Source organism: Coenobita brevimanus, chromosome 20 (genome assembly GCF_032717465.1).
Source record: "Coenobita brevimanus isolate Jiangsu-jjx chromosome 20, ASM3271746v2, whole genome shotgun sequence".
Taxonomy (NCBI): domain Eukaryota; kingdom Metazoa; phylum Arthropoda; class Malacostraca; order Decapoda; family Coenobitidae; genus Coenobita; species Coenobita brevimanus.
The window spans coordinates 14,776,260-14,798,795 of NC_136973.1; the positions used below are offsets into that span (position 1 = coordinate 14,776,260).

The 22,536-nt window shown below is 41.7% G+C and overlaps 1 protein-coding gene across 1 annotated transcript; it reads right to left on the reverse strand.

The window, feature by feature from the left end:
• Positions 1 to 12,399: 12,399 nt before the first annotated feature.
• Positions 12,400 to 20,246, reverse strand: LOC145391913 (uncharacterized). The gene is made up of 5 exons (XM_080266407.1): positions 20,229 to 20,246; positions 19,003 to 19,180; positions 18,254 to 18,353; positions 17,797 to 17,926; positions 12,400 to 12,498 (listed from the first exon to the last, which is right to left on the reverse strand). The coding sequence occupies exons 1-5, from the start codon at positions 20,244 to 20,246 to the stop codon at positions 12,400 to 12,402; spliced, it is 525 nt and encodes a 174-aa protein (XP_080122533.1).
• Between the last annotated feature and the right edge of the window lie 2,290 nt (positions 20,247 to 22,536).

Consider the following 22,536-nt stretch of genomic DNA (forward strand, 5'->3'; position numbering starts at 1 on the left):
TGCCGTTATTTATATATAATATACAGTCTGTATATATTAGGGTAGGTCACCCAAATAAAATATTTTTCCAAAGAAATGGAGTAGTATATCTTTCTGCCTTTCGTAGTGTGGATTACAAAAACATTTTTTGTTTAATTTTATCTCAGATTTTACCTTTGCAAAATCGCACCTCAAAATCAGAAAATGACCAAAAATAGGCATTATCAGCCTCAGTGGGGAACAATGATTGAATGTGCCGAAAGAGAAATTTGCGCAGTTTGATCTGGTGCTCATCTGGTGCCTTTGTTTTCAGGCTAAACTTAAAAAAATGTAGGCGGACAGAGTAAAGACGAGACGTCAGTCAGCAACAAAGTTGTAAGATTTTATTGGCTCTGCAAAAAACTGGTCGGAGCTCAGCTCCTGACTCTCAGAGAAGTGTTGCGGCATGGTCTGTACCTATAAGATTCAAAGTTTTCAGAGGAGCCGGTGTATATGAGGAATTATTACTTTGAGGCAATCGTGAAAGATGTGGTTCCAGACGTCTAAGGAATATTGAAAAAAGCGAACAGTAAATTTCAGCCACCTGTGATCATTAGCAAAGGACAGCTACAGCAAAACCTAACAGCTGCTTTCAAAACAGCATCAGACATAGCTGGAAACAGGTTGACGTCGGAAAAAGAAGCAGGCAAAATGACGGAAAATCTTGACAAGCTGCTGGATTTGACATGGTGCAGATGAGCAATTCAGACATGTGAACAGGTGATTTGTCAGGGTTGTGCTTATGGTGCTCACTGCGAGTGTAACTGCCCCAGAGTGCGCCAAATTCCTGCAATCGAACTTAGCTTCATCAGATCCCAAACAATCAAGACAGGGGTGCAGGGAGATATGCAGATGTTGGGAGAAGATGTTGAAGCGTCCAGGAGGCAGGCGAGCTGAACGGCAAGGCAGGAGGCAGTGAGGGAATGGGAAGAGAGAGACAGGAAAGAGAGAGAAGTGGTTAGCGCCAGAAACAGGGCGATAGAGGAGATTTGGAGAGTGGAAGTGATGCAGGAGGATAATGTAGCCCAGAGAAACACGGAAGAGGAGTAGTAGGAGACAGCAGCAACGTCCTACAGCCACCAAGACGAAGGTGACATCTGCATGGCCTGTGTCATTGATAAAGCAGTAGAACAGCCCACAACCAGCAGCAGAAAGCACAACCTGGTAGAGATACCTCTCACTGCCGTAGCTGCCATCAGATTCAACATATCCAGGTACGCAGCAGCTGCTGTTGCCAGCTCCTACTTGTTCAGCCTGATCAAGGCCAATGTCCTGCCAAAGGATATGACCTACCTCGCGGTGGACCGCAAGAAAGTCGACAGAGCCAAGAACATGGTGATGATGGATACGCGCAAAGCTGCATCAAGGGAGGAAGAGGAGTTGAATGTGTTCTGTTCAACAGCAGACTCGACCCAACCAAGGTCATGACCTATGACGTGAAAACCAGCAGAAACCACCAAAGGATATTCTGTAAGGATGACTACTCTTTGGCAGACCAGGATGGTAAATACCTGTTCCACTTCACCCACGAGAAGAGTGGTGGCACCACTCCATCAGAACATGTTTCCAACCTCATCATCCACTGGATGATGGCCCACGGCGTCGAACGCACTTTAGTGGCCATCGGCAGTGATTCCTCTCCCAGCAACCCGGGGCATAAAGGAGGCGTCATCCAGTACATAGAGAAGAAAATATGGCATAAGTGTGCCTGGTTGATTTGCCAGCTTCACACGAACGAGCAGCCACTCTGGCACCTGCCGGAAAAACTGGGTAAGAAGATCCTAGGTAAATACTTATGGCCATTCGAATTATTATGGATATGACTTATTGTAGTGCTTTAACCCGTGGATTGCGCAATTACCCTTTTTTTTTCCACCCCATGGTGTGCAATAAATGATGAAAAAAAGTCTCTTTTTAGTTTTTGTTTATCATAAACTTGAAGATAAACATCCAGGGCATCATATGGTGAAAAGAAACAATCTCTCTCTCCGACTTTGCATAGGGCCATGCGTAAGTTTACGTAGGGGAGTAGTAAAAACACTGAAAAATAAAATGATTTTGTTTATCATAAACTTGAAGATAAACATCCAGGCCATCATCTGGTGAAAAGAAAAAAAAAATCTCTCTCTCTCTGTCTTTGTGTAGCACCATGCATAAATCTGGGTAGGGGTGGAGTAGTTAGTGGTGAGCTGTGGCTCACAACGTGATACTACCCAGCCTGAACTATGGCTCGCAATCCATGGGTTAAAATATTTTAATGTTCATGTGCAGTGTAATTATACCATGATGTAAATATTGTTTAATACGTCACTTTTGAATAACTGTTGGTTGAGTTTCGCTAAAAAATTACTGACATTCTTGCACTCCACAGATGGTTAGACGAGAGCTCCAAGATGAGCTTCTCCAGTCTTGTGGAGAAACGACTGCCAAAGACCAAGTATATGTCTATCAACTTCATCTTCAAGCCCTTCAGCTGTGGCGAAGACTTGATCAATTTGAGCAATGAAATGATTCACGATCTGTCATCAGACCAGGATTATGCATTCCGGATGTTGAAGGTGGTAGGTCAGGGATCCTTTTGCGCGAGCTGGCACTGCTGCAGCCTTGCCCCATCTGCCACAGCCACTGGCTGACGACTTGGTGCGCACTGCTGTGGCTCTGGGTGTCTGAGCATGGCCTGAGTGGGGACCTTCTGCTTAGACTGGAGCACGTGGTCACTTTTGTTTTCACCACTTACTTCAAGTGCTGGTTCGACATCAGAGTCAAGAGTAGCTGGGTGGAAGATCCACATCACATCCTGACAGCTCTCTGGTATTTTAAGCCTATGTCCCACTGTCAGGAACTTTCCCACGACATGCCACGATCTTCATGTCTTCGTGTGTCGCCACATGCCGTCATGAGTAACGTGGCGTGACTTAATGATGACGTAGCACTGTCTTGGAATGTTCAAAAATTGTCAGCATGGGCGCCGACAAGGAGGAGAATGTGGTATGTCGTGACGGTAATGTCATTTGTTTTAACTGTGACTTAGCATGTCTTAGCGTATCTTAGCTTGTCTTATGTTGTCGTAGCTTGTCATTAGATGTGACTTGACGTGTCGTAGCAATAACTTAGAGATCGACCCCGAAGACTCGCTATAATGCATGAAGTTATAACTATGACAGGCAAAGTTATACCTAAGATACGCTATGACAACTTACGACACGCTACGTGGTGGTGTCTTGGCGTGACGTGGAGTCGAAGTGACCATTATTTTTTAACTCAGGGATGATCATAATGTGTCGTCAGGATAACGTGACGCTTCCGTAGAGTGTCGTGGGATGTCGTAACAATGTCTTTTATGTGTCTTAGCACGAACGTGACTGTGTCATGAAATGGTCGTTTAGGCCTACCGTTTGAGGTATGATTGTGGCATTTCACCAAGATCATACCTCAAGGGTAAGATCGTGGTGATCAGAGCCGTTCTCAAACATGAATATGGGACACGGGGCTTGAGCAGCAGGACGAGGTGGTGCAGGATGCTGTTATGGCTTACATCAGGAGTGGTGCTTGGTTCAGCCATAGCGAGGCCATTCAGCTGGCGAAGCTGTGCAGAAGCAGTGGCGATGAAAGACAGTTTGCAGTGAACAAAATTCTAGAGCTGAGACAAGGCCGGGAGCTGGGTGACATGTCAGTCAGGGCGATGCGGAAGCCTCCACTGAACGTCAGCGCAACCACACTGGAGAAGGTAGTAGACTGGAAGGACGCCAACAAGCCCGTCCTGACCTGCGGCCTCAACACCAACCAGCTCAAGGACATCATTACCGACCCAGTGGTTGTCCCCTTCTACCCAGCACACACACAAGGCGTCGAGCAGGTTGTGAAGGAGGTGACGGTTGCCTTGGCCTCTTTGTATGGCTTTGAGAGGTGTGACGGCTTTGTCCAAGGTCGAGCAGCCCACAGGGAACTTCAGCAAGAAAAATCTGGTAGCCGTACAGAGAATCGTAAGTGACATAGGAAAAGAGCACATGTGACTCAACAGAAAGCAGTTAGTGGGCCTTTGCCAGAGGGCCATTATTCTTGCAGCTGTTGCCCGTTACTAGGAGTGTAATGAATTCGATACCATTGCTTCTAAATTAAAGACATATACAAATATTACAGGTGTGCCTCACAAATGAACCGTTATTGTTCCGAGTGTACCAGAAAGTAATATTTGTTTTCAGAAAACTTTGTCAAATAAGGAATACAGTTACTCGTGAGTACAGTGTTCATTAGTGTTCTTTCTTCATTAGAAATCAATGGATTTATAGTAAAGGAGTTTCCAGAGAAGGATGCCACCATTCCAGCTCTGACTTACAACCCACACACATAATTTCATTTTCAGTACGTCCCAGAAGAGCTTGTTCTCTATTTTCTGCCGATATTAGCCTATTTTTGATTTTCTGAGTGCGATTTTGCAAATGTTAAAACAAAAATAAAATTATTCAAAACATTCTGTTTTGTTCTTGAACACCTATAACGTACCACACCCAACAACTCCAGACTTGTTTTGCAGCTTTAGCAGCTTAGCCGGGACTGCTATTGCTCATTTTTGGTCAATATACCATTTTTCAAGTGCGATTTTGCGAAGGTAAATTTTGAAAAAAAAAAAAAAAAAAAAAACGAACAATGGTTTGATGCTAACCTACACCAACGGTAAAAAGTTATACTATGCTATTTCCTTGGAAAATTTTATTGTCATATACCCCCTTCGGATGACCTACTTTCTATACATATATATGCATACATTTATTGTATCTGTCAATCTGTCTATCTGTCTATCTATCTATCTATCTATCTATAGATATAGATATATAGATCAATCCATCCATCATCCAAACCAACATTGCCCCATGAGGAGCGTAGGAGCCCGGGGCTAGCCAGTTGGTCCCGACATTTAAGATGAGAGTGACCAGCTTCACTCATCCCTGAGTGGTATTACATGAGCAATCAACCCCAACCATCCCTTGGATATAAACCTTCACCGGCTCAACCCGATTGCAGAGCAATAATTACCCACTAAACCACCAGGCGCCAAAATTTGGTTATTTGGTTACCACCCATCATAGTAAATGGTTTCCTGGTGCACAGGAAACCATTTGGCTTGTCACTCAGTGTAGAATCACCCGCAGGCTGAAGGAAGTGGAAAGAATGAAGGAAAGAAAGAAGAGGGAGTGTAAAATCACCCGTAGGCAGAAGGACAACGAAAGAATGAAGGAAAGAAAGACAGAAGAGAATGGAAGGAAAGAAGGATGGAGAGGAAAGAGCAGATACCAGAGAGCAGTACTACATCGAGTGAGTGGATGGTGAGCGTCCCCACCTACCAGTAAATATATATATATATATATATATATATATATATATATATATATATATATGTGTGTGTGTGTGTGTGTGTGTGTGTGTGTGTGTGTGTGTGTGTGTGTGTGTGTCAACCTATACCTGCGTCATATACTCACACACCTGCTCTCCACAGACATTACTTCATATGCAGTTGGTATCACTATTACATCCACATACGAAATTGCCAACACAGCCAGCACCCTGCAACCGAACTACCTTAACACACTGCAGACTTGGGTTAAGGGCAATAGGATGACAATCGTCCCAGCCAAATCCACCACCACACTCATCACCAGCAGGAAACATAAACACGTGTACTCCCTCAAATCATACCTAACAACGTACGTGTGCCGCACACACCTTCCACTAAGATCCTTGGAATGATAAATGGTATCGAATCTACCTTCAAGAATCAAGTTCAAGACATCAAGAGACGTTGCACGAGTCAAAATAATGCACTTAGGGCAACTACACGGCCACACTTTGGGCATCAAATAATACATTGGATCGGTGATGTCCAATGCCACCCTGGCTTGGGGTTCTATCCTGTCTAATACTCACTATAAACCTTGCAGACCATCCAGTACAACGCCCTACTTATCACCACTGGCTGCACCAAAACCACTCCCGCAGCTCAGTTACACTCTGAAACTAAAGTCCTCGCTGCCGGAGACTTCCTTGATATCAGAGGCACACAGGTCTCTGAAGCAGCTTGTGCCAACACACAACATAAATGTCATTGCATGACAGACACACATATCACACATAAGCACATTACACAATCACCACACAAACATTATCACAACTGTTACAACATCCCACCTCCAGATATTCCAACACCAGCAAAGAAGAAGCATTTACATACTTGCATCACGCGCAGGGCAATACAACACATCGATCACAACACATATTACAAGGCCCCCTCCCTTCCTGACGTCCACTTATCGAAGGTGTCCTTCAATATAGATGATCGAGTTCACCTAGCTAGCCTAGATCAAGACATCACCCAGCCTTCCTCAGCTACCAGTTTAGATTTGTGCTGGGTGGAATCACATGACACGTGCCCTTCCAGTAGAATGCACCCACACAACATAACACACATGACGGAGCATTGCACAGTACATGCCACACTTAAAAGCAGACACAACTTTAACGGTGTAGCAACCCTATGAGACAACCCCATAGGGCAACTGCATACCTGTGATCGACAGGTCTGCTCAATCAGACTGACCAGGACTGAGCAACGAATACAACTGCTAAATATTTTTTTTTTTTGGGGGGGATGGGGTTACGGTTTCTAGTTAAGTATCATTCATTGTGTAGTTAATATTTTCATTTTTATTCCAAATCATTTTTTTTTTCATTTACCAATATTATAATCCATTGTCATACGTTAATCGTAATGAAATGTATATCAAAATCGCCCTGAATTGTCTTCCTTTCTTCCGGTGTATCTACTGTTATCATTGTTCTTTTTATCATCATACTTGGTTGTCAGTATTGTTAATATAATTTAAAAACTAACTGGTACTTCAAACTGAAATTGTGGCTTTCCGCCTGTAACATTCACTCAGCCTGACTCCCTCTTAATTACAGTTATTTGTTTACATCCATTAATCCAGTTTTCAGTCTACCTAAGTACACTGCCAATAACACCATGGACACTAAGCTTCTAAAGAAGCCTATTATGGGGAGCTTTAAATGCCTTCTGGAAATGTGGATAGATAATTTCGACAGATTCTGTTAAACGGTACATATCATTAATGCCATTGAAAAAATCGTGGACATTGGTAAGACATGAGCGATTATTCCGGAAACCAAACTGTGAGTCTTTGATTAAACTATTTTGTTGTAAATGATGACCTTCTTTGTCTCTAATTATGGGTTCCAGCTACTTGCATACTACTGATGTTAAGCGAGTAGACGGTAATTTCGTGGATGGGATTTATTACGTTTTTCATATAAATGGGAGTTGTCCTAGCCAGTTTCCATTCATTCAGCACATTGCCATTCTTTAATGGCATGTTGAAACTTTGAGGTAAAAAAGTTTCAATATTTATTTCTTTAAATCATTTAAAACTCTTTGGAATATCTGATCTGGTCCAGATGTTTTGTTGATCATAAGTTTATTGATCCCATTCAGTACGACCCTCTCATTATAATGTCTTTGATTTTACTATTTCATTTAAGCCTGCGAGGGAGGATAAGGGAACTGAAGTCGTAAAAATCTGTGGTTAACACGGATACAAAAAAAAAAAAAAAAAAAAAAGCATTAAGAATTTCAGCCATCTCAGATTCGTCTTTCGTATGCTCTCTATTTTGTAAATCCAGCGGCCTATACTTGGCATTAATACCTTCTTGCATTCGATTTAACTTAAAAATTCCTTAGGATTCCAGTGGCGCATCCAGGTGTACCACCGTCAGCCACACCACCACCACATTAATACCGTCAGCAACACCACCACCACACTAACACCGTCAGCCACACCACCACCACACCACCACCGTCAGCCACACCACCACCACACTAACACCGTCAGCCACACCACCACCACATTAACACCGTCAGCCACACCACCACCACACTAACACCGTCAGCCATACCAGCACGGCGCCACACTCTCAAGACATACCAATGGCGAGGCGATGGTCAGGCAGCGGCGGGTGAGGCAGTCGGCGGCGCAGGATCAGACGGACAGTGAGGCGGACAGGCCTGGAGGGGGAATTTATTGCACACACACACACACACACACACACACACACTCGCAAGACATGATAAATAACTCATAGTTGTATTGCCTGAACAAATGGAAAGCATTTCATTGTAACTTGCATCATATATTATTGTACTGTACAAAATTACATGAATTACATATTTTTGATTTTATAAATTAATGTAATACAAAAAAATAGTATCTTCAGTCTGAAGCAAAGTGTAGTTTCCAAAAAAAAATTTTCACAGCTTTTCATTTTTGTTGTGATATATACTTTTTTTTTTTTCGACGCGCTCAAAAAGTAGAGCGTTAGGGGGTCGATCCAGTACAACAACAATGAAGTACAATATTTTCATAAGCAGATAAAATTACCAAAAATTAATTTATCATATCTTTCTAATAGGCTAATCTCTCTAATAAAGAGGGACTATGTATTCATCGGAGAGACTTGTGTCAGACCTCCCGTGTGTAGGTCACTATAGGTGGCATAAGATCCATTGTAGATGATGGAAGATGGGCACGATCCCGAGGTACAGCTCCTGTGCACCCCGGGAACACTGCCGTTGGCAGCAGGTGTGAAGGGGTCCACAGGCACAGCCGCACCCCCTTCCATAGATCGCATGGACAATACCACATAAACACCTGTTCTCTTTTGATATATAAGAACCTTTGGCTCTGTGCTTCTATATACGTCATGATTGAGATAAGCAGGTCCGATAGGGAAAATTGTTAGATGGGCTCGATGACAGTTGTGTAGGGCTTTCGCTCTATATTTTCTGTGAGAGAGGTGTCAATTTGTACATAAGGCGACTTGATATATAATTATATAACAAGGTAATATATGGAGAGAAGTTTACTATAGTATCACCAAAACACAACACAACTGCCTGTCACTTACCAAAACTCTTTTGATTCTCATTTTAAATATATGTCCTTTTAAGCATAGACAGTTTGGAAAGTTCAATTACTGCCTCAAACTCGTTGAATTTACAGGTAATATATACAGTATATGTTTTTCCAATTTCAATAACTTATACTGAGAAAGCGAATGAACTAACCGGGGGGCACTTCCTGCATGTGCATCCATATATTGCATTAATAAGCACTATTTACTCTCTCTCTCTCTCTCAAATGATAGTCGTAGGTATGTGCTAACAAATTTACCTGCCTAGTATAGTAAATAAAATAACGAGACTTGCCACAACCTGGGAAGGAAGGAAGAGAACAGAGGAGGAATTACATGATGAAGAAATGAATATCATCACAAGGAACAAACGTCGGAACTTGGCACAACATACTCAAGCGGTATTTCGTGACTAACTGAAAATCACAAAGATAAACATGCGTGACTGACTAGGAAACCACCTTCAAACATTTCCCCGGACTGGATAACGCAACCGTCGAATTGCGTATCCTGGTCCCTATATCAGCTCTCGGTGTAAACGTACTGAGGTACCGAGATCCTGGTCATAGGTTTTGTCATTAGCCCGGAAACCGAACCCAGGACCTGTAAACCGCGGGCTGAATGTGCTTCCAGTTACATTATAATCTGTTCAGTTTAACCCGCCGGGTCCCGGAGACCTGAATTCACGTCCTCACATGATGTGCACTCATATCCCGGAGACGTGAATTAACACGGCAACATTGCAAGGTCCCTAATTTGCACAATTTTCAATTTTCGCCAGTGATTTTTGGCACGTATACACTGGACACCTTCCTCTATTCCTCTACAAGATGCCAAGCAGGGACAATGCCTTACACCGCATAACCTCTCCCCCCCCCTGCACGCCATTGTCTCGGCAATTCACCTGCTACCAGGGACCTGGCCAATAAAGACATTCAGGGCCAGAGTGATTCCCCAATCGATGACAATGTGGAGGACAAAGTTTACATAGCATTAGAGGAAGAAACAGTCAGAAATGATGATCAAGTAATGTGGGGAAAAAAGGTCATGAATGGTGATGAGTTAGTGAGTGAAACAATGCTTATAATACCTATATTACTGTTGAAAACCAATATACTCTTGTACTACATATAAATTCGTACCAAGTAAATAAATAAATACTGTTTATGAGTGCATAAAATAATTACCCTCCCATTGAACTCGTTTTCTTTGGTGCCAGCCTGTTAGAAAACCCAGTCAGGTAAGGAGGTACTCGTACCTAGATCGAGTATTTTAAACCTCAGGTGAGCGATTTCTCTATGAATTTTCGATGTTTCTCACCAAAAGCGGATGTTTGAGCCAAAAAAAAAAAAAAGAAAAAAGGTCCAAATATGTCGGGACTGCTGCGTACCACTGCCCAGAAAACGTCGGGATGGGGTGGGTTAAGAAGGCATAAAACTGACTTGTCTGTCTTGAAGGCTGAACTGTAAGAAGAGATGGACATTGGAGTTTGGTGCGAGTCACGAAGATGAGTTCTGTCTTATCTTGCCACTGATCTACGTAAAATAAATTGCAAAAGGATTAAGTTCTCCACCTGATTAAAATTAATGAAGTATGATCATCCTCTTTTCCTTTTGAGGTGAAACAGAATCATTGCTATGGAGTGCCAAAGGATTGCAGTGTTTATACCCACTGTGGATTAACTCAAAGCTAGATGAGACTGATTTATGCTAATCGAATGCACAAGCTTTTTAAATCCTTCTTGCCATTTCTTCACTTTTTTTTTTTTTCAGCTTTAAACAGCTTTTTGGAACTGGATCAATGCGAGAAGCTTTTCCAAAACTGCCTGATACAGCAAGCATGCATAAACTCAAAGGGACCTCACACTGCTTCAAGAGGATTAAGCCTGGTGATGACTATGGGTTTGAGACTTGAGGAAGGAATGCTGTGCCACCTCCGCCTCGCTTCTTACCAGCCTTGCTTGAATTACAAGGAAAACAACGGGACCAGGACGCACAAAAACACTTACGATCAATGCCGTGTCGTAAATCAGGTTTTGATAGGTAAAAAGGACACAGAGGCCATCGATTCTTCCTGTCTCCTGGTCTAACGTTAAAAATAAAAATTCCGCAGGTTATAACTGTTTTCTGTGGGAAGTGCAGGGAGAGTAGGGCAAAAATTTTCTCTAGTCCTTCTGTAAAATGATATCTAAGTTAGGACACGGAATACATGGTAAAACTGTCCGAGAATCCCAGGCCAGAATATTAACACCAAATCAGGTATTAGGAGAGGAAAAGTGGAAGGTTTACATGATGAAGGGAATATCAGGTGAAGGAACAAACTTAACCCAACCATGTAGGTGCAGTGTTTTAGGGGTAAACGCACAACCATACGACGAACATCATAAAACCATGGCTGGCAAGGCACCAAACACACAATGACAAGTAAACGTACCGTCAAAAGGCCAGGGCTGGGTTTGTCACTCATATCTGCCATCGATTCCCTGTCGCAGCCGAGGTTTGTTCTTGCAGGAAGAACTAGAGGTACGGGGAATATTATGCCTCTACCCTTGTCCTTCCTGTTAAAACAAGTACATAAACCTCTCGTAAGAACATTTGTTTTTGTCAGAGGAACGTGGGACATGAGATGGCTTTGCACTCCCCTAATTCTGTCCTTCCTGGGAGAACAAATCACAGGTAGAAAAGAGAATGGGTCGTAAATTGTTTGTGAATCCGGGCCCAGTTCCTGCTGAGACACAAGCTCTGTTAGAGCGGCGTCTGCGTAGATTTTTTACCCTTGGCATTAATGATGAGCAACACAATGGTAGACTCTCTTAAACAGGCAGATATAGAAAGGTTTTATTTTTCGTCACGTTTATTTTCCTGACTCTGATTGATACACTGCGTAAAACAAAGGAAACTGAAACAGGATCACAAATTCCCAGCAAAAACTTCTTTGATAAAACGGATTTTACACTGGCTGAACATTGGAAAAAAAAAGAAAACGCACTTTAGGTGTAAAATAAATTTCGGGTTATAATGGGTTGTTTGAGAGATAAGATCCATAAAGGTGGAATGTAACCTAATTCTCCACTATATGAACGGAAATATTTTCAGCTGAGGTTTGGTAAAGGTTAAGTCTGTAATGATCCTAACGGAATGTGACTACCTGTATATATGTGTTAAACGGAATGGTGATCGGTCTTTATACGCGGGTTTTCTAAGAAAGAGGATGTTTTAAATGCCAGTACTCTTACTGTAAATAGGTAATAGTTCTTAAATTGCGAAAATAAAAAGACTCGCAAATATACAATTATCTATTCATCTAGGAGTGTAGGTACTGAAAGATTATCATTAAATAGCGTGTGTGCAGTTGTAATAAGCCCCAGTGTTCATTAATCTGCTGGTATTCCCGCGTGTGTCTTCATGACTCCTGCTGGTGATGGAGGCGGAAACAGAGAAGCTCGAGGCAGAACACAAGGAGACTGGTGACCGCTCCCCCCGCCACTACCACCAGCATTCCCTGAAATGCATGAACATATTTTTAATACCTTCATTACCTCAGGTCATTCCCTGAGTTGTGAATTATCATTTAATCTAAGCACAACTGAAAAAGGAAAAAAAAAAAAAAAAACATCGTCTGTGTCAGTGACATACCGACATGTCAGACAAGTTCAGAGGGATGTGTTCAAACAAGACTCAACTTATAGTTTATTTTGTTTGAATTCTAATGTGACTTTTTAAAATGCAGTTTTTTGTTCATATTGAAATGAAATGATTATTTTAAATATTTCTTACACTGGTCATTCTTATTATTTCAAGTTCTTTAAACTGAGTTGTGAGTTACTTCTGAATTATTTTCCGTATACTCAGCTATTAATCACTTCCAAAACGTCATTCTTATTGTTATTTTAGTTTCTGTTAAACAAGTTTATACAAGAAAGAGTTCTCGAAATGAAGTGGTTGTATATGTCCTTCATTAATCTCTTCAGTAAGAGAAGGCGTTGCTGTGTTGAATAAATCAATATGTAATGAGGAAAGGGGCATTTGAGGGCTGAATGCTAATCGCCCGCCAAAATATGCTGGCTAAGGTACAGACGTCGGAATAAGTTCGTTTCCTTTTCCGTGGACTAAGGCGTTTGTAACACAGCTCGATGGAGAGCTATCCCCTCCTCCTCCCTTCCTCATAGTCCCACACTCCCACCCAACCCCTCATTTTTCTATCCGACCCCGTAAACCCACACGGTGCCCTCCATACTCTCGCTCACAGCCAGCTCGGGGTTTCTGTACTTCAAGCACCTCTCTAATTACGTGTAGTCCGAACAACTAATAAAGGAATAGTACAGTATATATTATAAACCAAGTTAGAAAAAGGTTTACTACACTGTGTGTGTGTGAGAGAGAGAGAGAGAGAGAGAGAGAGAGAGAGAGAGAGAGAGAGAGAGAGAGAGAGAGAGAGAGAGAAAAGACAGAGAGCGACAGGCATAGGGGGGGGGAGCGAGTGGAAATATGAGAAAAGAGAGGACAGTTACGGAGAAAATAAGAAGGGAGGAGGCAAGGAGAGAACAACGAGAGCTAAGACAAAAGACAGAGAGTGAGAAGAAGAGACAGTGAGAGGTGAAATGAGATACAAGCAGTGTGAAAAGGAAAGAGAAAAGGGAGATGTGAATCGAAAGGCCGGGAGACAAGGAAGTAGAGACAAAAGAGGAGACAGCTGAGAGAAAATGGGAATGGAGCAAACACAGAAATATGGATAACAAAAGGAGAAAGTGGGAAAGACAGCTACGGAACGGAATACTGAGAACGATAATGAGAAAAATTAGAAAAGAAGGCAAAGGTAACAGGGAGGAGGAAGAAAGTGTGTTATTCTGGCAAGGGCGCAGGGAAAGAACTAAGCAGGATAAGACGAAATCATTGAGGCTGAGTAGAACGAATGACGTTCAAGTAAAAAGGGAGGGAGAGAAACAGAGAAATTAGAGAAATTTGGGGAGAGAAAGTAGAGATTAAGGGTGGGAAGAAAATAGGTTAATTTTTAGGGCAAGAAAGAGGAGGGGGGGGTGTTAAGAAGGGAAGACAAGGGGAGGGAGAGGGAGGGAGGAAGGGAGGGAAAGACAGTGGGAAGAGTGGAATGAAAGAAGAGATTTCAGATGACAGGGAGAGACGGAGAGAGGAGAGAGAAAAAGAGCATGCAGTTATTACTGAGGGAAAAAAGTAGTGAAGGAAATGGGTTTAGTACAAGTGAAGATATAGGGAGAGAATAATGGAGAAAAAAAAAAAGGTAAGACATGTGACAGATGAAAAAAGTCAAAGTTGTGACACAGGGAGGGAGAAAGAAAAGATGAGTGAGGTAAGGAGGGAGTGATGCAGGGGGAGAGAGAGGGACGAAGGAAAGGAGAAAGGGAGGAAGGTAGGGACTGGGCAGATAGCTATAAAGAAAGGGGAAGGAGGGAAAAGGAAATTGGGGATGAGACAAAGGATCCAGAGAGAGAGAGAGGGGGGGGAAGGAGGCAGTACACAGACAGGGACAGACAGATAGGTCGACAAATGTTCAGAAACTGTGTGTGTGTGTGTGTGTGTGTGTGTGTGTGTGTGTGTGTGTGTGTGTGTGTGTGTGTGTGTGCTCTCATTCCTGGGTCACTCCTGTAACACTGTTCCACTTTTTCACCTGCGTGTTTTCTTCCTCTCTGCTTCAGCTTCTTCTCTCACTCACCTTTTTTTATCAGTATTTTTCCTGATTGTTCTTACCATTTCAAGCCTCTCTCTCTCTCTCTCTCTCTCTCTCTCTCTCTCTCTCTCTCTCTCTCTCTCTCTCTCTCTCTCGCAGTATTCTCTTCTTCACCTCCCTTTCCTTCTCACTTTTCTTTCCACCTGTTTTTCTCTTCCCCATTTTACATCATTTTACTCTCTCCCCCCCTCTCTCTCTTTCTCTCTCTCTCCCTCTCTCTCTCTCTTTCTCTAGGAATAAAGAGATTGTTCTCACAGTCTATACCTCCTTAACACGGCCATTTCCTGAGTTGCTGTGGAATTCTGATCGCTTGAAAAAGACATACGTCGACTTAAAAAGAGTTCAGGAGACTAAGGAATCAGGCTTGCCTGAGAGCTGTGGGACTTTCTTTAGTAGAAACTCGTGGACTACGAGGTCAGCTCATTAAAGTTTTAATAATCTGAAGAGGTTTTACAATCATTACATAAAATGTTGCTTACTCTTAACACGGACTCGGCACACAACCATGGTTGGAAGCTGTAAATGAAAAAATTTACCAGCAGAATTACGTGAAAACTTTTTCACGTGCAAGAACTGCTCCACATGTGGAACTGACTCAACATGGACGTTGTTAACACTACAATAGAGAAGTTTAAGGGATTCATCGGCAGGATATTACACTAGAAGAAATGTGAATTGGATATGCATTCCCAGGCAAACAAGAAGTATCTCCACGGTATGGGCTGCATAGTCATTACGATCCTAACTTTTCCTTGTAACTCATCTGTGTGTGTGTGTGTGTGTGTGTGTGTGTGTGTGTGTATAAAAGAGGTGTCTACTACCGCAACATTTAATCACAGCAGACTTATTCTGTGTGTGTGTGTGTGTGTGTGTGTGTGTGTGTGTGTGTGTGTGTGTGTGTGTAAGAGGTGTCTACTACCGCAGCATTTAATCACAATGGATTTTCTCTCTCTCTTTCTGTGTGTGTGTGTGTGTGTGTGTGTGTGTGTAAAAGAGGTGTCTACTACCGCAGCATTTAATCACAATGGATTTTCTCTCTCTCTCTCTCTCTCTCTCTCTCTCTCTCTCTCTCTCTCTCTCTCTCTCAGACACACACACACACACACACACACACACAGTGTAGTATACCTTTTCCTAACTTGGTTTATAATATATACTGTATATTCCTTTATTATTATTTTTTTTTAATGCGAGGAAGAAGGAACCAAAGGCCGCGAGCCCGCAATGGTTGTTCCTTCCAAGAGAACAACAAAATACAAGAGAGAGCCAAATTCAAGATCCGATCATTTCGAGATCCCTCGACACACTGCGTTTGAAAGACTGGAGATCATAGGAAGCAGGAAATACAGACAGAGGAAGACAGTTCCAGAGTTGACCTGTTGCATAAATGAAGGACAGGGAGTAACGGTTAACTCTTGCATTAGAGAGTTGGACAGAAAAGGGATGAAAATTTGCTGCTAGACGGGTGCTACACGCCCGTCGTAGAGGTGGAGGAATGCATGCAGACAGTTCAGAGGAGCAGTGACCATTGAAGTGGCGGTAGAAAATAGATAAAGATGCAACAGTGCGACGAAGAGACAGAGGTTGAAGGGAGTCAGTAAGAGGTGGAGAGTTAATGAGACGAAAAGCCTTTGACTCCACTCTATTGAGAAGAGCTGTATGTGGGGAGCCTCCCCACACATGAGAGTTGTACTCCACACAGGGGCCGATAAAACCCCCGTATAGAGTCAACAATTGTGCTGGGTTAAAGAAGGAACGAAGTCGGCGGAGCACACCTAATCTCTTGGAAGCAGATTTTACAAGAGATATAATATGATCTTTCCAAGATAAGTCCCGAGTAAATGAAACCCCAAGCATGTTCAAGGATGATGCAGGATTAAGCTGAATATTATTAAACATTAGTGGGTATACCTGTGGAAGATTTTCTCGGGTTGATAGGTGTAAAAACTGAGTCTTTCATGTATTAAAAACAACCAGATTATTTCTACCCCAGTCAGAGATACGAGCCAAGTCAGACATTAGGTGTGCCATAGCCTCGTCCCTTGTTTGTTGAAGTAACTGCTGAGATGAACGTTGCGGGAACCGAATGGAAAGGTGAAGGGTGGAGTCATCAGCATAAGAGTGGATAGGGTTATATGTACAGCTTAGAATGTCATTGATGAATAACAGGAAGAGAGTTGGTGATAGGACAGAGCCCTGAGGAACACCGCTTTTGATAGATCTAGGAGAAGAACGATGGCCGTCTACAACAGCGGCTATAGAACGACCAGAAAGGAAGCTAGAGATGAAGGCACAGATAGAAGGAGAGAAACCGTAAGAGGGCAGTTTGGAAAGTAAAGATTTATGCCAGACTCGATCGAAAGCCTTAGAGATGTCAAATGCAATGTCAAAGCTTTCGCCAAAGTCCCGAGAGGAGGATGACCAGGAGTCTGAAAGGTAGGTGAGAAGATCGCCAGTGGAGCGTCCCTGATGGAACCCATACTGACGATCAGAAAGAAGGTTGTGACAGACAACACGTATTTAGAGAGGTACTTGAAGTACAGAACCCCGAGCTGGTTGTGAGCGAGAGTATGGAGGGTACCGTGTGGGGTTATGGGGTCAGAGAGAAAAGTGGGGGGGTTGTGTTGGAGTGTGGGACTATGAGGAAGGGAGGAGGAGGGGATAGCTCTCCATGGAGCAGGAGTTACAAATGCCTTAGTCCATGGAAAAGGAAACGAACTTATTCCGATGTCTGTACAAGTTACCTACAAACCAAATTTGAAGAAAAGTCGCAAAACTCTATGGCATTCAGTTACCGCGTTTCACAAAAAGCCAATCTGTATTTAAAAATATATGGCACCAAGCATTCAGTCGTCTTTCATTATATCCTCAGCAAAAGTGATAGGCTTCTGCACTTACATATATTTGCCCTTTCCTGAATATTTAGTAAAACTTCGTTCACAACTTTTCGAGATAATTTGGCAACAGATGCATACACACACATAAACACACGCCAACACAAACTATATCGACTTGCATTACTAATGGCGGGCGATAAATATTAAGAATGAATCAATAAAACAGGTCTTTGTACTGAAGGGGTTGGATACTACTCACCCATATATTGGTAATATCAAGTGCAGACTTTATGGCCACTTTGGTCTGTGGTCTGAGGCAGTAGGTCAAGTTGGGGGTGTAAGTCTTGTACCAGAAATTGTACAGGCCAGCCTCTGCTGCCAGTAAAATTCTATAGAGGAAGGAGTCACTTTATTAGCTAATATTGTATCAACTATAAATGAAAATCAAGCAGATACTGGGTTAAATGTATGAAAGTCGAGAGTCCGACGGCCAGCAAGATAGACCGCCAATTTTATTAGGACTCAATATTCCCCTAGAATTCGACCCACAACAGTTGATGTTGGATTCAGGTCCCTAATTGTATTTCCATGCTCAGTTACCTGAAAGGCACAAAATTATTTAGTATATGACGCACATGAAAGGCGATTATAACAAATAAATTATAGTGTGAGATAAATGAGGGGAAAGTTTGTTACGGTTTTTCTTGTTTGTTCACCTGTGGCTGAGTGACGGCACCAGAGGGCTGTCCTTGGGGCCCACCATTGAGACCATTGAGGGCAGGAACACTTCTCTAGCCAAGTAAAAATCACATCGACCTGTTGACCAAATCGACGCATCAGGAAGAACATACAATAATTACAGTGAAAATTTTATCACATTTTAGGAAAGGTAATGTATACAGCACACCCAAATATTAGTGTGTACCCACAAACTGAAATAGCGTGAAGAGGAAGAATAAAAAAAAAAATGCATAATGAACCTGATTTATTGTGAAAGTATATCAGCTTCAGCCCCCTTTAATGGTTCAAGATGTTTGAAGTCAGGCTGAAAATATTGTATCTGTACAACGAGAGTTCCTGTCCTGTTTGCTGCCGGACTCCTCGAGAAAGAGGTAACTCAAAATGATGCATAGGAGTAAAATAAGTACTGGTCAATTCTGTATCAACGTTTGACCGTGTCTCACGAAGCTCTTGCACCTAAAGGGAACCCAAAAGGACTTAAACTAAGGAACCACTGGTTTCATCCAGGGCTGTCCCATGAAGGTCTCTAACTGTCCTGAAGGTTCTGTTGTACTGTGGCTGAACAGCTAATTTCAAATCAGTTCCTCAGTAATTCTGTAACCAACTTGATGACACCGCTAGGCTGGTCCCTGGGAGGGTCCAACAATAAACACACCTGTAATGTGTGGATAGAATTTTCCCATATGAACAATTCACAACACTTTAAGTAAGACTCCCAACCAACCTGTGTCTGAGAAGTCCAGCGCCATCATCCTGTATGGAATATCCCTGTATATAAATACGTGGTCTCCCCGCCTCACCAGTGTGTTGAAGGCCGCCATAATGTCCTTCCCAGGCACTCTCTTAAACCGACCTACATCCTCCAAGTTGCCCAGCTCACGCAGGATACCACCCTCTGGATCCTGCAACACACGTCATTCACGAACATAATGCATGACATATCCTTAATGTTAAGTTATTCATACGTACAATGCACACCAAATAACTCTGAGATGCGGATGTACTTTGAAGGTACAATCGTAGCCACGTATTCCAAAATATACAATGATGTCCCACAAGCAATTCGAGAAACGTTCACATCCTACAATACACATTACACTTATTGGCAGCAGATTAACTTGGTTAATAGTTATAGCAATAATGCATTGTAAATTAACTAACAGATGTATATACTCGTGTCATTCTAAACCTTTTCTTTTAATTAGGATTATGTATATATATATATATATATATATATATATATATATATATATATATATATATATATATATATACATAAATATATATATATATAGATAGATAGATAGATAGATATATATAAATATATATATAAATATATATATATATATAGATAGATAGCTAGATATATATATATATAGATAGATAGATAGATAGATAGATATAGATAGATAGATAGATAGATATATCTGTGTGTGTGTGTGTGTGTGTGTACATATATGGAGCCTCTGTGGTTGCATTTTCGCACATGGGAGAAAGAGGGATCGCACCCCGCCGGGGTATTAAAATTTGGGAGTGTTCACCGGGCCATGTACTGCTTTGGCGGACATAAGGGGTTCTGTGGTTGAACCAGTCTCGCATACTATAAAGTGCTTGCACCCAGTCGGTTTACACGGACCGATTACACTTCGTTCACAGACTGCACACACATCTAAAGTCACTTCCAACATTACATTCACACTTAAAAGCGCTTTCCACCCTACATACAATCTCTATCAGACAGTCTAAGCCACTTGGTAGTTATACATAGGCTGTATCTTACCCTGTTCAGTCGGGATAGGCTGGTCCTGCAGTGGACACTCGACGGATGATGATAATTACATACACACACACACACACAAACATATCTATATATATATATATATATATATATATATATATATATATATATATATATATAATGCACGTGTCAATTGAAAGAATACTGCTCACAAGCCTTAAGTCCTGCATAATCACTGATTTATTTAGAGAGTTAACCCTTTTATTCAGATGCCTGATATTTCAACTTTAAACACTCGCGCTCATGATACGAAGGCAGGTGGTATACTTTGCTCGACACCCGCGCGCGTGCGTGCGTGCGTGTGTGTGTGTGTGTGTGTGTGTGTGTGTGTGTGTGTGTGTGTGTGTGTGTGTGTGTGTGTGTGTGTGTGTGTGTGTTCTTACCTAATTGTATCTTTACAGGAATGAGTCAAGCTCGTACTGTCCCGTGTTTTAAACCATATTTATCGTACATATCCTTAAATATGTGAATTGTTTTGGCACTCACTATTTCATTCGGTAGTGCATTCCACTGATCAATTGCTCTATTTGGGAAACTAAATTTCCTTACGTTTTTATCTATCTATCTATCTATCTATCTATTGCCAGACGCCACAATCCCGTAAGGGGTGGCCATTTGACTGTGAGTTATTTGTTTTACGGGGAGGGACACTAACCCTCCACCAACCCACTTGCTGACACGTAGGGAGCACGTATGATTTGGTTATATGGTTACCACCCAGCGTTGTAAATGGTTTCCTGGCTTACAGGAAACCATTTGGCTTGTCACTCAATGGAAAGCCACCTGTAAAGGAAAGAGAAGCAATAAGAAGTGACAGGAAAGATGGGAGAAATAGGAAGAGAGGAGGACAGGCACAGAAAAAGAATGATAAAGGCCAAGGAAGAAGTAGGCAGCACTACATCAAGTGAGTGGATGATGGTCGCCACCACCTTATCAGCTTTCTTTTTACGCAGTTTTTTTGCAGTGTCCTCTTGCTGATGCATCCCCATAGGTTAAGTAATCATTTATGTCTATTTTCTCTTTCCCTGATATGCATTTATATAGCATAATCATGTCACTTCTTTTCCTTCTCTCCTGTAGCGTTGGTAGATTCATTTTTTTTTTTAGTTTTTCTTTGTAGCTCAGATCCCTTAAGCTTGGTACCTATCTTGTAGCGGCCATTTGAACTTTTTCAATCTTGTCTATGTGTTTTTTGAGATGAGGACTCCAGACTACTGATGTACAGTATACTCCAGGGTTGGTCTGATGAACGATGTTATTATCTTTCTTAGCATGTCTTCATTTATGTATGTGAACGCTATTCTCATATTTGCAAGCAGTGTATACATGTTCCGTACCTTCTCACTGATGTGGTCAGCCGGAGATAGTCTGTTATTGATAATCACAGCTAGGTCCTTCTCTTTTTGATGTGTGTAGGGTTTTATTTCCTAACTTATAATTCCAATCAGGTCTTTTTCCACTTTTACCAAACTTGATTACATGACATTTGTCCACACTGAATTCCATTTGCCATGTATTACATCATTCATGTAGTTTATTTAATTCTTCTTGTAGCTCTTTACAAGAGGCTATGTTAGTAATTCTCCTTTGTATTTTTGCATCATCTGCAAACATATTTAGATAGCTTTCATTTCCAATGTTACTGTCTATATCATATACACTAAAAACATGATTGGTGCCAGCACTGAACCCTGTGGAACTCCACTAGTCACTTCTCTCCATGATGAGTAATTTCCCCTTAGAACTGTTCTCATTTCTCTTTTTATGAGAAAATCTTGCATCCAACAATATAGTTTGCCTCGAATTCCTCCTTGATGGTACAGGTTCCATAAAAGTCTTTGGTGTGGTACTGTGTCAAATGCTTTCTTGAAATCTAAATAGATACTGTCCACCCATCCTTCTCTGTCCTGTAATGTGTCTGTTACTCTGTCATAGTAGCTCAACAGATTAGTAACACATGATTTTCCTTTTCTGAAACCAAACTGTATTTTATTATCATATTGTGTTCTTCTAGATGATTTACCTAAGCTTTTCTTATAAGCTTTTCTAATACCTTGCTTACAACACTGGTCAGTGATACTGGTCGGTAGTTGAGAGGATTTTGTCTATTTCCTTTCTTGAATAAGGGAACAATGGTTGCTTTCTTCCAAATATCAGGTAATTTACCTTGTCTCAAGGATTATTTGAAAATTAAAGATAATAGATAACTTAACTCCTTTGCACATTCATGTAGCACCCAACATGAAATTTCATTAGGACCATTTGCTTTTCCTTTGTCTAATTTACTTAACTCCTCCTGTATTACTTTTTCTGATATTTGTATATCTGGTAGTATGTGTGGGCATGCATGTTCCACATAGTCCCTCTCAATTTTTTTTTCTTCTGTAAAAACTGATTGGAAATTCTTATTTAGTGCTTCACAAATATCCTTCTCTTGTGTATAGGTGATTCCCTCGTCCA

Coding starts and splice junctions, on each gene's coding strand:
- LOC145391913 (XM_080266407.1), bottom strand. Junction 17,927..18,253: donor GTGCCGTCACTCAGCCACAG/GTGAACAAACAA, acceptor CTTCCTCTATAG/AATTTTACTGGCAGCAGAGG. Junction 12,499..17,796: donor TTGATATTACCAATATATGG/GTGAGTAGTATC, acceptor CATGCATTTCAG/GGAATGCTGGTGGTAGTGGC.